Consider the following 16,849-nt stretch of genomic DNA (forward strand, 5'->3'; position numbering starts at 1 on the left):
ACTACTTCTTGTTGTATTTTTACAATAAATAAGAATTTGGTAATAGTAGACAACCAATTATTCAGCCTGGGAGTACACAGTATTTAAGTATTTTTGTAAATTATTATAATTTAAAATAAAAATGTGTACCATTTTTATTCGGTTGCAATGCGAAGGCAAACCAATCTTACTTTTTAATTAGAATACGGAGTGCAGTCCAGTTCCTTTAACCGCGATTTTCTGCTCTTATTGGAGCTTCATCAGAAGAAACGTAGGCACTGTTCTCCATACTCCAACTAAATTGCATCGAGAGGTTTTCCCACACATCGCAACCACACATCGCACACTCGTATTACTCCGTAGAGTAACCAGGTGCATTTTTCAGTTGGAACTTTGCCGGCTGCAGACGGGGGATGTGAATTGCAAGGTGTAGAATTCCTTCCCTTTCGTCTTCACTGCAGCATCCATATGACTTGCAAATTATAGAAGTCTTGGAGGAGTTACCATGAAAATGTACCAATAAGTTTTCAATTTAAAAATCTTTTAGTGATTTTTAATATTTTTCAATATTATTAATTTACTATTAGGATTGAAAACTTGCTTCGTCTTTATTATAATTTAAATCTCGAGTAGTTGATAATTAAACTACTAATTAAAATAAAAAGAGGTCGTAGAAAAAGTATAGTATTCTACTTGCATGTAATGGCTATTACTCACTCTGATGAATTACGACACTCGCCTACGGCTCGTGTCGCAAACTTCATCATCGTGAGTAATAGCCATCATTACATGCTCGTTGAATAATATACTATTGTCTCTGGGAATTACGGCACATATAACTAAAATCGCGATGGTAAATCACTAGGTGTATTTCGTCTAAGTCTTCGTCTGACTGGTTGTCTCATCAGGTCATTCTGGCTAGTACATTTGGATGTTGTGTCAGTCTGTCTTCGTATTTCCGTGCGAAGTTAGTAATTTCTTCTTTTAGTGTTGCACTTTCTAGATCGCGTCTAATAATATTATTTGCAACATACCATGGGGCATTTGTGATTATTCGAAGAACCTTCGACTGGAACCTCTCCAAGATTTCGATATTGGAGTTTGATGCAGTACCCCAAAGTTGGATCCCGTGACTCCATATTGGCTTCAAAATTGCTTTGTAGACCAGTACTTTATTTTTCATCGAAAGTGATGATTTGTGAGCAATCAGCCAGTAAATACTGTGTAATTTGAGACCAAGTTGTTTATGCTTCATAAAAATGTGTGTTCTCCAGTTTAATCTTTGGTCTAGGCGCATTACAAGGTATTTGACTGTTGCTTGCTGTTTTAGTTGGTGGTTGTTGATATATACAGGCGGACAGTAACCTTTACGGTTTGTGAAGGTAATATGAACCGACTTTGTTTCATTTGTTTGAAAACGCCACCGTTTTAGCCATGTTTGCATTTTGTTGAGGCTGATTTGCAGAAGTTGAGAAGCTATCCATGGGTCCTGATGTACTGCCATCACTGCTGTGTCATCTGCATATGTAGCTGTCGTGGTTTGAAAGTTTGTTGGTAAGTCCGCTGTATACAATAGGTATAACACTGGCCCCAGAACACTGCCCTGTGGAACTCCGGATCCAACTGGAAATAGAAACGTGCGCTCATCTCTATGTTGTACAAAAAAGTAACGGTTATGGAGGTAGGATTTTAAAATTAGGAAGTGAGTGAGAGGAAGCATTTTTTTAATTTGTATAGAAAGCCTGTGTGCCAGACTTTATCGAATGCTTGCGAGATGTCTAGAAAGGCGGCAGTGCAGTACATTTTGTCTTCCAATGCTCGACTAACAGTTCTGAATATCCGATGAACCTGTTCTATGGTTGCGTGTTATGATCTGAATCCAAACTGGTGTACAAGGATTAGTTCTCGATCTGATAGGAGTGGTTGAATTCTTGAGAGTATCAGTTTTTCTAGGATCTTTGACACTATCGGCAGTAAGCTTATGGGTCGATATAATTTGACACCTTCCAGAGGCTTACCTGGTTTGGGAATTAGTATAATTTTTGCGACTTTCCAGAGGAGAGGGAAATATGCGGTTCTTAATACTGCATTGAATAATTGAGTGAGGTACACAATTCCTTTCCTGGGCAGTTGTTTAATAATTTTACTGGTTATAAGATCGAAGCCTGGGGACTTTTTCGATTTAAGATTTTGTATTATTTTGATCACTTCGTTTACCTTAAACTTTTCCGGTGGAAGTTCTAACTGGTATGGAAATTCTAAAAATTGTTGGATGGATGCTTCAAAGTTTTGATTATTCTCAGCGGGGAAAGGTTGAAAGACGTCTGTGAGATATTTTGCAAACACTTCTGATTTTTCTTTATTGCTTTTGGCCCATTCGCCGTTTTCTGCGCGAATAGGAGGGTTGGTTGATTGAGGTCGTTTAAACTTTTTCGTAGCCTTCCACAGAGAATAGTCTGTACTTTCTGTTGCTGATAGATTGCTAAGATATTCTTTCATCCCATCGTTTTTGTAGTTATTTAGGAGAGTTTTGAGTTGAAGTGTAGCCTGGTTGAGTCTGGTTTTGTCCTGAGGCGCGTGCGTTCTTTGCCATGTTTTTCTTAAATTTCGTTTTTATATGATTTTTTGTCTGATTATGGTTGGTAGCTCTTGTTTCATAAGCGTCGTGTTTTTTAGGGGTGTTGTTTGCCAGATTGCTTCCTGTATAATTACGTTAAAGTTTTGTATGGCTTCATCTATTTCATAGTTTGTTTTTAAAGGTATGTTTAGGTTTAGGCTGTCCTCAATCACCCTACGAAACCTTTCCCATTCCGTATATTTGTTGTCCAGTTTCGTTGGTAGCTGTATCTCAACAAGTTCAGTACTTATCGTGATCAATACAGGCGAGTGATCCGAGGAAAGGTCAAAGCAAGATTCAATTCTTTGCAATCTTTTTGGAATTCCTTTTGTTACGCAGAAGTCAAGTAGATCTGGTATTTTGTTCATGTCGGTTGGCCAATAAGTAGGTTCACCACTGGAAATATATGAGTAGTTGTTACTATTCATAGCCGCTAGAAGCTGTCGTCCTTTTGGGGTGATTAATCTTGATCCCCAATGTGTATGTTTAGAGTTGTAATCTCCTCCAGCCAGGAATCTGTTACCCAATGTTTTAAAAAATTCTTCAAATTGTCCTTTTTTTATCTTGTGTATTGGTGGGCAATAGACTGCAGAGATTGTTAGTGAGCGATGCCAATCTTCAATAACTATGTTAGTAGCCTGCAAGTAGTCTTTTTTAAAGTCATTAGTCTCGTAGTGTTTAATATTGTTGTTGATTATAATAGCAGTTCCACCATGGGCTGTACCATCTGGGTGTCTAGTATTGTAAGTTGTGTATTTAGGTATTTTAAAGTAGCTTCTACTTGTGAAGTGAGTTTCTGATATTAACATTATATCAATTTCGTGACTAATGATGAAAGTTTTTACCTTAAGACAATGTTTGGCAAGCCCGTTGGCGTTCCAAAGTGCAATTTTTAATAACTTATTCATTTTGTTAAATTATTGACGACTATCGTTAGGAGGTTTAGCAGTGTGGACAGTTGTTCCGAAAATCCTTTAAACATCGATTTTAGTTCAGACAGGTCGTTAGCAGGAGTAGGGTGTGTTAAATTTGGTGCTTGTAAAGTATTCTGAGATGTGCTTGCTTGAAATACTTGGTTTGTTACTGCTTGTGAGTAGCTAATGCCTGGATTGATGGTTCTTCCAATATTACTCGTTTGTGTGGTTGTAGGTTCTTTTTGCCGTAGGGGTGGATATGTTTTTTTCTGCAGTTCCTTATATATAGGACATCCTTTATAATTTGCCAGGTGGTTTCCTTCGCAAAGAATGCACTGAACATCGTCAGATCTTTCTTTTCTTGTACAGTGTTCAGTAGCATGATCTCCGGTGCATTTTACACATCTGGGCCTATGTTGACAGTATTTTTTTGTATGCGCATATCTTTGACATCTACTGCACTGTGGAATTTCCCTCCTTGTGTATGGTGGTTCAAATTTAATTTTGTAGTTTAGAAAATGTTCAACGTCGTAAATTGTTTTATTATTTTCTGCTGACTAAGTCAATGAAGAACATTGATAAAGGTTAAAAGTTTTGTAATTTTTAATGTTCCACATATTTACTACTGAGTGTCCCAGCTTTTCGATTTCTTTTTTTAATTCTGTCAGATTGGCTGAGTAGTGCATGTGTTTTAATACGACTCTGAAGCTGCGTTCATCACGAGGCCTAAATGTATGGAATTCTATTTTTTCTCAGTTAAAGTTTTAGATATTGTACTATAATTTTCTTTTTCTTTAGGTTGTATTTTAACTTGATCATGATTTAAAACTTTTATTTCGTATCCATTTTTGGCTATATTATTTAATAGTGTGGTGAGTGGGGTCACATTTTTCACTCCATTCTTCTTCATTTTTTGCTTCGTTATCTGCGTCATTAGGCAACTCCTCAAATCAATTTGATGTATGTACAGGTGAATTTAGCCAGTAGTCATTAATTTTGGTCTGTTTAGTTACTCTGTGTTCAGGGCTAAGTCTGACTCTTTTCTTAGTATTTTCTACAGTTTTCCATTCTTCGTCTTGACTATTTTCTTGGTTTTTTTTGTTTGGCAAGTGTGGGATATTGCTAAAGTATAGGGGTTGTTGTGTTGTTTGGTAATATGGTGTGGGTAAAACCTGAGAAAATAAAACGTTACCTTGTACTAGTTGGTCGTTGTTGATCTGAATTTGCGGAGCGTACGCCACTGGCTGAGTTGTAAATTGGCCTGGCTGAATCATCGCTGGTATTGGAACTCCGTATAAATTCTGAGCTGGCTGCATCGGTGGAAACGGCGAAGTAATATTGTAGTCCATTTTGCTGGGAGTTTTTTCCGTTTTGTCATTGGAATCACTTTCAATTTATCAATAATAAAAACTGAGTTTAATATTTTTAAAACATGTACCGGGTCATTCGAATAGATGATATTAAAAACACATTTAAATAATTAAAATCACATTAACGGTTACAGTATAAAATATTTTAAAATTATCTGGGCGAAATGCGACCGCTTTGGTCTAAGGTTTGTGGTCGACTGAAATATGTATAATTAACATTATTCCTTGGTGTTGATTCATGAACTCATCAAAACAATAGTTTTACTGAAAAGGTACTATTATGTTTTCTTGAGCAGAATAAGATGTTCTTTGCATTAACATTATTTCTATTGGCTAAGAGATATTCTTCAATTTCATACCATTTAAGGAAACTATATCACCTCTTGCTCTTTTGATGGAAAAATGGTGAGCTGCTCACTAAGTACAACGTTTGTTATTGTGAGTATTATCGTTACCGTTGCAATGATAATTGCATGACTATTAAATTAACAAAATTATAGTCCATTTGAAATTTACTGATAGCACAGTTTTTACGACGCAGCTCATTTGTATTTCATGTTGCATTGTATTCGAAGTCATAAACATATACGAATACAATGCAACATAAAATACAAATGACCTGCGTTGTAAAAACGGTGCTATCAATAATTTTCAAACGGAGTATAAGTAGGTACACAATTTGTATTAGATTATGACATTACAAACTAAAATTATGTAAACAGACTTTCGTATCCTTACTTTTTCGGGTCTGATCTTCACTGGCACTTTTGATTACCACTGCTTTGATAAAGTTACTCTTAATTATCAAATTAGTGAAACTTGGATTCTAGCTGAATAAGGCCTGTGTTTATCGCACTGTAGTCAGGATTGTCCTCCTAAAACAAAGTATTAATGATTATCTTTTGTTTGTTGTTTACAGTGGTGACACGGCTACATGTTTATACAACGCCCCTCATGAAGATGAAAGCCTACCGAGAGTGTTACCTGGAAAACTACTAACTTTAGATGCCCAATGTAGAAGAGATAGAGGAACAAGTGCTTGCTTTGTAAGTATATTTATTTATTATAAATACTTTTATACATTGCATTTTAATCAGAACGTTTTTTCTGTATTTCTGAAGCTAGGACAAATAATCCCGGACAAAAAATCCCCACAAATTATCTCTGGACAAAAAATTCCCAGACAAAAAATCCCCACAAAAAATCCCCACAAATAATCCCCACAAATAACCCCCGGACAAATAATCCCCGGACAAAAAATCCTCACAGAAAATCCCGGACAAATAATCCCCACAATTTTTTTTTTACAAAATATCCCCACAAAAAATCCCCAAAAAATATTTGCTGCCGAATAGTTTTCTAAAAGTTTTCCCGTGAATGCAATCGAGGCAAATGTTTTTCAGCCTCAGTGCATTAGAGTTATAGCAATCGAAATGAAACCTCTTTTCGGCACGAAAATAGTGATAGCAATTAAAATTAAACATGAATTTTAATTTCTATTACAAAATTTCGAATTCCAAAATTGTGAGTTTTTTGGCGGTGGGAATTATAGTGTTATAATTATTCTCTTAAGTCTATTGCTCACCCTGGTTTGAATAACTCTGTTCAAAACATTGCCTATTCGTGATGATAACTGCTTGTCCTAAAAACGATAATCTTGGTTGTAATGCAAAAAAACCTGTTCTTTTTGTAAATTTAACGTCAAAAATATTTAGTCATCATCATCATCATTGGCGTTATAACTCTTCGAGAGTCTTTGCCGCGTTTACTATTAGGTTTGTTCTAGCATCAGTTTCAAACGGTTTGAAACCATCAGGGAATAGTCGACCAGCGCGAGTAGAGGGGATAGCACTGGTGACTGTATTATGTTCTCTATTGCCTTCCATGTTTGTCGGTCATGTGCCACTATTTCCCATTGCCTAACTCCCATTTTCTCCGGAACTTCTCTGACGGCATCTTTCCACCTATTTCTAGGCCGTCCTACAGACCCTTTTCCTATCTGACCTCTCCCCGAACAGCTATGTCTGGTTTGATTTTTGGATAAATTTTTAAAGTTTTTTTATGGATGCACGCAGATCCTTCATTAAGGTTTTTTTTTAAAACCGGATATCGAATAGTAATGCCCATAAAGGACATCGCACACATCTTATGGAAAATATAATGTCACTCAAATTCAATAAAATTTATACGAATAGATTCGTTTTAAATTAACGGTCAAATCTTATCATTGCGCCAACTCCATATTTTCAATAATAAGAGCAGAAATTGATATAAATAAATCTGAAATCAAATGGATACGTACATAAGTTAGAGAGAGAAAAAATATTTTATAATACCCAAATTGTCGGTACTCCATAAATCAGCGGATTAGTTTCACTAATCCGCTTAGGCCCAGCGGGGTTTAAGCTCTTTTAAATAGCACCCAGAGCAATAGTGATTGTAACTGACAGTTTTACTAACTCCAAAAATGTGATTTCGATAAACTTTAATTGCAATTTGCGCCGTAATTAATCATAATTAAGAGTTAGCGCAATGATAAGATTTGACCGTTAATTTAAAACGAATCTATTCGTATAATTTTATTGAATTTGAGTGACATTTTTTCCATAAGATGTGTGCGATGTCCTTTGTTCCCAAAAGCATCAAAAAAGTCAAAAGAATCGAAAATATGTATAACTTTCCTAGCGATGCGTGGCTCTGGCATTGGAATTGAAATTAATGGAAATTTCAATTGTTTTGAGACATACAAAATCTTATACTAATATATCTGCTCTCGTGCACTGAGGCTGAAAAACATTTTCGTCGATTGCATTCACGGAAAAACTTTTAGAGAACTATTCGCCAGAAAATATTTCTTGGGGATTTTTTGTCCGGTATTTTTTGTGGGGATATTTTGTACAAAGAAATTTGTGGGGATTATTTGTCCGGGATTTTTTATGAGGATTTTTTGTCCGGGGATTATTTGTCCGGGGATTATTTGTGGGGATTATTTGTGGGAATATTTTATGAGAATTTTTTGTCTGGGGATTTTCTGTCCACGGATAATTTGTGGGGATTTTTGTCCGGGATTATTTTTCCGAGGATTATTTGTCCGGACCCCTTTATGCAGTATTATGCAAATATTTGTAATAATCTCGTTATTTCGTAAGCCAGCCAAGGGAAAATCCTGAAACCGGTCGATTTTTATTTTTGAACTATGATTTTTTGACATATATATCATACTAGTGACGTCATCCACTTAAGAGTGATGACGTCACTAAGAATAGGTGTCGTGTGCTGCTAGCTCATATGAAAGGTTATTCAATTCTCTATTCAGTACCTAATATTATAAACACTGACATAATTATTTACACAGGGTGTTCAAGAAAAATAATTTTGAATTAAATTAATTGACACAAAAAGAAGAATGTATGTAATTTATTTAATTCAAAATACATTCTACTGCTGTCAGAAAACAAAAAAAAATTTCATTTTATTTGATAAGTACGCTTTGCTTTTCGCTTAAATTCAATATTCTAACTACCAAGAGGCAGATGGGTAACAGCTTAAACATTGAAATTAAGCGAAAGGTAATGTATATTTATAAAAAAAAACATTTTTTTTCTGTTTTCTGATAGCAGTAGAATGTATTTTGAATTAAATAAATTACATACATTATTCTTTTTGTGTCAATTAATTTAATCCAAAAAAATTTTTCTTGGACTGTAGAAATAATTATGTTAATGTTTATATTATTGAAAATAGATAATTGAATAGCCATTCAAACGAGCTAGCACACAACCCCTATTACCATTTAAAAAATCATCGATTACGTCATCACGCCCAGAAGGATGACGTCACTAGTATTATATATGTCCAAAAATCATAATTTAAAAATAAAAATCGACCTGTTTCGGGATTTTTCCTGGCTTACGAAATAACGAATTTATTCAAAAACATTTGCACCATACTGTATAGCTATTAATATAGCTTTATATTCGCTTTGCATTATTTCACAGTTTTTCCATCCTAAAATAGATCAGCTAAATATCGTTGGAATTTTAATCAACCATTATTAACATGCCAGCAAGAATTATGTTAATTCGATTATTTCATTCATAGGAGATTCTGACCAATAGAAAGCTACAGAAATCTAAATTAAATTGATAATTTTTGATAATTTCCCGTCGTCAAGTATATTAAGTCAGATGCCCTTCGTTGCTATGAAAAAATACATTCAGTGACATTAATGACAATTAATGTTTTAAAAATTATAAAAGTGATGACTTTCAACCGTAAAATATTTATAACAACTGTGTGTTTAATTGTACTAATTTGTACTTGCATAAATAAATTACAATAAAATTTTGGTTTTGAACAGTTTTATTCATGAAATAATCGCAACAAATTGCACTCGATCTCTAAAATTAATATAGAATTTTAGAGCTCTTGTGCAATTACTACTGATAATATTATTATCATAAATATATTATCATTCCATTTCCTTTTAGCTTACATATCTTCTTGTTTATCTTTTCTTTTGTGTGCATTATTTCAATATTAAAGCTATTATTATTTGTATTATTCATCCAAAACGTATAAATATTCGATACATTTCAAAGTGTCTATTATATGTTTGAACTGTTTTTTATTTTTCTTTATAGAACTAATTATCAAATTTTTTTTCAGAAAGATGACCGAGTGTGTGCACAACTTTTCTGTTTTGATGCAGGTAGTGGCTACTGTGTAGCTTATAGACCTGCAGCAGAAGGATCGCCGTGTGGAGATGGACAGGTGAATATTGTTACAATTTATATTGTTTACTTAAATCCACTTCTTTACAAACAATCTCTAATATTAAGAGCGTAGGCGCAAAAGGACCCCGCAACACTCCTTATGGAAAAGTGGTCCCGGTCAAATTTAACGAAAGTTTGATAAATAAATAAATACTTCTCGATGTGTAGATTAAAAAAGTCCATGGGACCTGGGTCTGAATAACTACTATTCTCGAGCTACAGCCTTCTGAAGTTATTGGATTCGAGTGCTTGGTTTACGTTAAGTGCACTAATTCACGGTCAAATGTCCGAAAATATTTGTTATTGGAAGAAAAGAGACTTATTTTCTTCATGCATACTTGCGTCTTATATATAAATTCGTGGTCAAAAATAGATGCATCGTATTTTAGTCCTCAGGATACCTCCGAAAATTCCTCACAAAACTAAAGAAGTGCGATATAAAATGTGCTACTTGAGCGATATAAGAATTATCATGTTTTTATGAATGCTTCACAGTTATGCAATACCAGCAAAGCTGAATTTCCGTCTCATCTTTAGAATATTACTGAACAGTGGCGGATCTAGGGGGAATAGGGGAATTCCCTCCGTAACACGGTCCAGAACTAAAGAAAAAGTTGTCGAAACATAAAAAATACACTAGCTGACATGAAACTTGTCCCGCACAGAGGCGGCTTTACCTATTGTGCAGGGTGTACGGTGCACACGGGCGCCGGGATGTTGGGGACGCTGAGCGCCAAAGGGCGGGTCCTTTACTTTATTCAACATAAAATATGCTTTAAAACGATAAATGAAAAATTACATTACATTGGCACTTAAGCGCGATTTATAGATTGCCGACCGCCCGGCTGTCCGTCCAACGGATGGGCAGCAATCTTTCAATTCGTTTGAAGACATACCGACAATGATTCTGAAATCGGTTGTGAAACCTATGTATAAAGGTCAAATTGCTTGGGACTTGCCGGGCATTTTCAAAGGCGTTGAAGTAAGTGATATTATTTAAGATTCTGCTAATGCAAAAGCACGAAAAGTATCTTTTTCATAATTATATGTTGTAGTATATGCATCCTGTAATAATTCGTTAATAATTTATTATTTTTTAAATAATCACAAAGTTGGTCTTTTTTATTTATCTAACAAATTCTTTCCTAAAAGTACTATTTACTCGTACAGTCAAACCTGTAAAATTTCCTCAACCAATTTTCAACCTTCATCATCATCATCCAACCAATTTACGTCCACTGCTGGACATAGGTCTCCCCCAATTGTTTCGACACTTCTAGGTTTTCTGCTGATTATTGCCAGTTTTTATTAATCCGCCTGATATCATATCGCCTGATTCTCTTGGTCTTCATTCCATTAGCTTTCGTGTCCATCTTGATTCCTTCTGCCTGGCCACGTGTCCTGCCCAGTTCCATTTAAGCTTGGTGACACGTTATATAACATCTGTGATCCCGGTCTATAACCGGTTCTTTGTCTCAGACCTTCATTTCTTATTTTATCCCGTAGGGTTACGCCCAGCATGGATCTTTCCATGCGCTTTTGAGCAACCCTCATTTTCGACGCTGTTGCCTTGGTTAGACTCAGTGTCTCTGCTGCATATGTCATTACCGGTAGCACACTGATCAAACGCCTTTTTAAACCGATCGGTATACTGCTCCTAAATATGTCTTTCAGCGCTCCGTAGGCTGCCCAAGCAAGAGTTAATCTTTTTATTTCGCATGTTTGGAGATATCTGCCAATTCTAATTTTATGACCTAAGTAAATGTACTTTCCACCAGCTCTACTTCCTGTTCACGTAGCTGTTCGCTAGAAATCAGATTAGTCATAAATTTAGTTTTAGTAAAGTTCATTTTCAGGCCTATTTTTCAGAAGATAGCGTCTAACTCATTTGGCATTTCCTTTACTTCTCCTAAGTCTTCAGTTATAAGGATTATGTCATCTCCAAAACGAAGATAATTTAACTTTTCTCCATCTATTGTGATCCCTTTATTGTCACAGTTGAGGATCTTAAAGGCATGTTCCAGAATAGTTATGAATAGTTTTGGCGATAGTGTGTTGCCTTGTCTTACGCCGCGTTCTATGTTTATTTGTTTGGTTTTATCATGTATCTTTTATCAACACTCGTTTTTGCCTCTTTATAAATATTATAGATGATTGTACAATAACGATAGTCAATGTGGCATTCATTTATAGTTTTTAAAATGCTATTCTTGTTCTCATGATCATTTTTCAGTGCGTCATTAATTATGACGTCATATACTGTATTGGGTGTGTCGAGACTTATTTCATGTAATTATTGACGAATCTGACAGATGCCAGAATCGTACTTTAGATGAAAAGCTTGTGGAATTAAACTAATTTAGTAGATTTGATTTTTACACAATATGTTAACATGTAGGTATTTTTTATAAAGGGGAATAAAATTAAAAAGTAAACAATATTGTTAATTAAATTTATAAGTATGGAAACATTAAAAAATGACACAAAACTATCCATAAACTGTGTTTTTATCTTCTTCTCTAGATGCTGTCTCCGCTTAAAAGTTGGTAATCATCAGAGCGATCTTTATTTCTGAAACCGCGGCTCTAAATAATTCATTGTTATTACATCCAAACCAGTTCCTAAAGTTCTTCAGCCATGAGTTACGTCTCCTTACTATGGATATTTTTCTTGCATAATGACCTGGAGTATAAACTAACTTCTAACGAATTAAATTCTAAACCAAAATACAAAACTAACTTTTAACGAACTAAATTCTAAACCAAAACACAAAATAATGCACAAAAAAGTTGTGAAACACAAGGGAAGTCGAATTCGAAATTTCAAAATGACAGGTACCTACACAAAATACTGACCTGAATAATAACCGTCACTTGACTCTTTGACACTTCTAAAAAATGGCCAAAATGGACGAAGTTTTCGTCAAATGTTCGTAATACGTGTATTTGATTGGCTAGAAAAAACGCGCATTCTAAATATCAACGAATCAAACGTAGGTTAGGAATAGACATCTTATGTATATAACCATTGTAATTCTGCATTATTTTTGTGTTTAATCACGGAGCTACCGCTTTTTCCGTCTCATCAAACTTCATGCATTAGAGAGAAATCGAAAAACTGTGACGCACTGAAAAATGATCATGAGAACAAGAATATCCAGCTTTATCGTGTCAAAAGCTTTATGAAATTCACGGAAGCTAGGACAAGGGGCTTATTATATTCCATTGACTTTTCAATTAGTAACTTTACTGCCTGCAGATGGTCGTTTGTTCCAAAGTTTGTGCGAAATCCAGGTTGTTTTTTTGGCTCGTAAAAATCTAGCTTCTTTTCTACTGTTGATGTCACTACTTTTGTAAAGAGTTTGTATAAGTGGTTCAGTAGGCTAAGGAGTCTGTATTATTCTAAGTCTGTCTTATCTCCCTTCTTATGCAAAAGTACCTTTATAGTATTATTTTCAACCTTACCTCCTAGATAAAAAAGTTCATTTTTAATTAAATATTTTTAACAGATTTGGGTAGGTTGTCCTGGCGCCGTGAATACCAATTGGCTCCCGACATCTTTTAATATTGCATTATTTGCATCTGGATTTTTGTTTACATTATAAGTGTACCTAATGTACTTAGTACTAGGTAGGTACCTACTCGACTATTCCATTTTGACTGCGCGTCTATCAAAGGGCGCCAGGGCATCGACTGCACACGGGCGCTACATGGACTAGGGCCGCCTCTGGTCCCGCATATCAGATATAAGACAAGTAGAGAACATGAACTTGATCTCAATACGAAAAAGACAAAGTACCTGGTAGTCAATAAACGCTAAATATTAATTACAATTGTCTATGGAAAAATCGGGTTTAAGTCAACTTCGACTATCTGTACGTTAAGATTTTGCTGATTTCGGTTAGATGCATCATATGTCGTGTTAAATAAGGACCTATCAGGATACTTAACATTGGGTTGATGTCTTGCAAAGCCTAAAAACCATAACACATTGGTTATATGAGCACAAGTAGGTACCCACAGTTCTCGCACTAGATAGACAGGTACACGCGAATCGTTTCTTTTGCAAGCTCATCTTCATAAACCGTATAGGAAATGAATATTATTGTAGTACAAGTAATGAAGCTTAAAATAGGACAAAACCTCGCAATTTTTACAGAATAGATCGATTTGCTTGAAAATTATAATAAGTAGTGGATAGTCCAAGGATCAAAATCTATATGAGACCGAAAGGCGCTTTTACCATGGGGGTGGTTGCCACCTTATCTCGGGGGGTGGAAATTTTTTATTTTATTTTGACCGCAAAAGTTGGTAAACACATTCATTCTAAGCAAAAAACGTTCTATACATTTTTTTGATAAAAGTAATATATTTCGATTTATTCGCTATCGAAAGTGTTTGTTTAAATCGAAAAAATCATTGTTTTTAATCAGTTTTCTGCTAATAACTCAAAAAGTTTTCGTTCTATCACAACAAGTTTGCTTAAAAAAATGTACCTTTTGAAAAAATAAACAAAACCGTTTTTTATAATTTGCTTTAAGACCAATAGTAATCGAGCTATACTTTATTATGTTAGCTCTTCTTCGTAAAATGCTAAATATTGTAGGTTCAAAGTCAAAAGACGGGAAAACTATGCATTTTTCGAGGATAACTGGTTCAAGCTAATTAAAAGTATTTAAAAATATTTATTTCCAGAAATAAAAAAATAGTCCCTAGCTCAAAAATTAAGTGACTTGTAGTAAAAAGAATGTCAGTCCCTATTTTTTTCAGCGAAAAAGTGATCGGAAACTTCCCCCTACTCTCCACCGTAATTAAAATTGGTCATTAACCTTATAAGACGATGGGTACGTATTTCCGGCTGCAATGCTATTCAAATGGGGATTCATTTTTTTCGAATCCTGAGAAAACTAATTAGTATTTTTGAAAAATTTAAACGCAGAATGAAACATTACGTTATTAGCGAGGGCCGAAAGTCCCTGAGAACTTCTATAATGTTTATTTTAATAAGTTACAGGGGTGAAAAACTAAGAGAAAATTTAGTGTGATTTTTAATATCAAATATCTCATTCAAAATAAACTTTTTATTTATTCTAATGGACTTTCGGCCCTCGGTAATAATTTAGTCTTTCATTTTGCGTTTAAATTTTTTTTTAAGTATTTATTAGTTTTTTCTGGATTCGAAAAAAATGGACACCATGTCCGTGGTAATATTTTCCAAATCTATCTTTGTCTTACAACGCACTCAGTAGAATAGAATATTTTCAGTCAGACATTGACAGTCATCAGTGACAATTTTAAATATTTGACATGACATCGGGAATATTTTGAGTTGTTGATTAAATAATATTGATATATAGTGTATTTGATAAATAATTGATTTAAGACGTGAACTTGATAAAAAGTTATTTATTGTGTATTATTTGTGAAAGATCCAAGCAGAGAATACATCAGGATAATATATTCTGTGATCCAAGTATTTTGTTGTTAAAGATGTTCAAAATTGTAAGCGTTCCATAGTAACAATATATTATTAAAAAAATCACTTTAACACTTTTTCTCTTTTCTCGATTGAGTATTAGTTTTTGTTGTACATATAAATTATTACCATCACTGAATACATAGTTAGTGAAAAAAAATTTAAAGCACTCATGGGAGTGCCGACAGAAGTGAAAACTTCTTATAGTATATAAATTACGAGCTCACTGTTTTTCCCCATCCAAAAAGAAGTGCTATACTTATATTATATACGCGTTGCGTACGTTCTAGGCTATTTATGTATACATACACATAATATATACGTACGAAATTTAGTTCGGCAAAGTGGTGACGATCGCAAACTCAATACATTTTCCCCATCAAAAAAGGGCACAACGTCCCTAAAGAAGTTTTCACTTAAAAACTTATTTCGTCGAAGCAATGACGGTCGCTAATTCAACACTTTTCTCCATCTAAATCCCCGTCTAAAGTGTATAACGTCTCTAAAAAAGTTTTCGCTTCAAAAATTTATTTCGTCAAGCAATGACGGTCGTGATGACGGTCGCTAATTCAATACTTTTTCCCCATCTAAAAAGTGCACAACGTCCTTAAAGCAGTTTTCACTTCAACAATTAATTTCGTCGAAGAATTGACGGTCTCTAATTTAATACCATTTCCCCATCTAAAAAGGGCACAAAGTCCCTAAGAAGTTTTCACTTTTAAAATTTATTTCTTCGAAGCAATGACGGTCGTGATGACGGTCGCTAATTCAATACTTTTTCCCCATCTAAAAAGTGCACAACGTCCCTAAAGAAGTTTTCATTTCAAAATTTTATTTCGTCGAAGCAATGACGGTCGGGATGACGGTCGCTAATTCAATACTTTTTTCCCATCTTAAAAGGGTACAACGTTTCTACAGAAGTTTTCACTTCAAAAATTTATTTCGCCGAAGCGATGACGGTCGCTAATTAAATACTTTTTCCCCATCTAAAAAGTGCACAACGTCCCCAAAGAAGTTCTCACTTTAAAAATTTATTTCGTCGAAGCAATGACGGTCGCGATGACGGTCGCTAATTCAATACTTTTTCCCCATCTAAAAAGTGCACAAGTGCGAAGCTGAGATATTTAGAACAAATAGAAAATGATATAATAATCTTAAAAATAAAAAACTGGAGAAAAAAGCACGAAACAGATCAGAATGGAGAAGAATCCTGGAACAGGCCAAGACTCAGAAAGGGTTGTCGAGCCAGTGATGATAATGAAAAAGTGCGCAACGTCCCTAAAGAAGTTTTCATTTCAAAAATTTATTTCGTCGAAACAATGACGGTCGGGATGACGGTCGCTAATTCAATACTTTTTCCCCATCTAAAAAGGGGACAAAGTTTCTGCAGAAGTTTTCACTTCAAAAATTTATTTCGCCGAAACGATGACGGTCGTTAATTCAATACTTTTTCCCCATCTAAAAAGTGCACAACGTCCCTAAAGAAGTCTTCGCCTCAATAATATTACTATTATTATACGTACATTACAATATTATACGTACATAATGTATTTCGTCGAAGCGATGACGGTCGCGAAATCAATCCCTTTTCCCCATCCCAAAATAGATTTTACATTTATTTTAAATTTTAATACTTCTACACAATTTATATATACATACACATAATAAATATACGTACAAAATTTATTTCGCCGAAGAGATGACGATCGCGATGACGGT

General features: G+C 34.6%; 2 protein-coding genes across 9 annotated transcripts in view; one reads left to right on the forward strand and one right to left on the reverse strand.

Annotated features, from left to right (window-relative positions):
- LOC114333699 (A disintegrin and metalloproteinase with thrombospondin motifs 16) overlaps positions 1-16,849 on the forward strand; it is a 764,845-nt gene that overhangs the window by 722,678 nt on the left and 25,318 nt on the right. For all 5 annotated transcript variants that reach the window (XM_050650343.1, XM_050650342.1, XM_050650341.1 and 2 more), the window contains exons 12-13: positions 5,800-5,926; positions 9,549-9,653. In XM_050650343.1, the coding sequence (XP_050506300.1) occupies positions 5,800-5,926; positions 9,549-9,653 (232 nt within the window). The remainder of the gene's footprint in view (positions 1-5,799; positions 5,927-9,548; positions 9,654-16,849) is intronic.
- The window catches only part of LOC114333696 (homologous-pairing protein 2 homolog), a 168,517-nt gene that overhangs the window by 42,339 nt on the left and 109,329 nt on the right, over positions 1-16,849 (reverse strand). For 3 of the 4 annotated variants that reach the window (XM_050650353.1, XM_050650352.1, XM_050650351.1), the window contains exon 2: positions 5,619-5,755. The exons of the other annotated variant lie outside the window; for it this stretch is intronic. The gene's annotated coding sequence lies outside the window, so the exon portion shown is untranslated. The remainder of the gene's footprint in view (positions 1-5,618; positions 5,756-16,849) is intronic. 4 annotated transcript variants of the gene reach the window in all.

The sequence above is a fragment of the Diabrotica virgifera genome, chromosome 5 (assembly GCF_917563875.1).
Source record: "Diabrotica virgifera virgifera chromosome 5, PGI_DIABVI_V3a".
NCBI classification, from domain to species: domain Eukaryota; kingdom Metazoa; phylum Arthropoda; class Insecta; order Coleoptera; family Chrysomelidae; genus Diabrotica; species Diabrotica virgifera.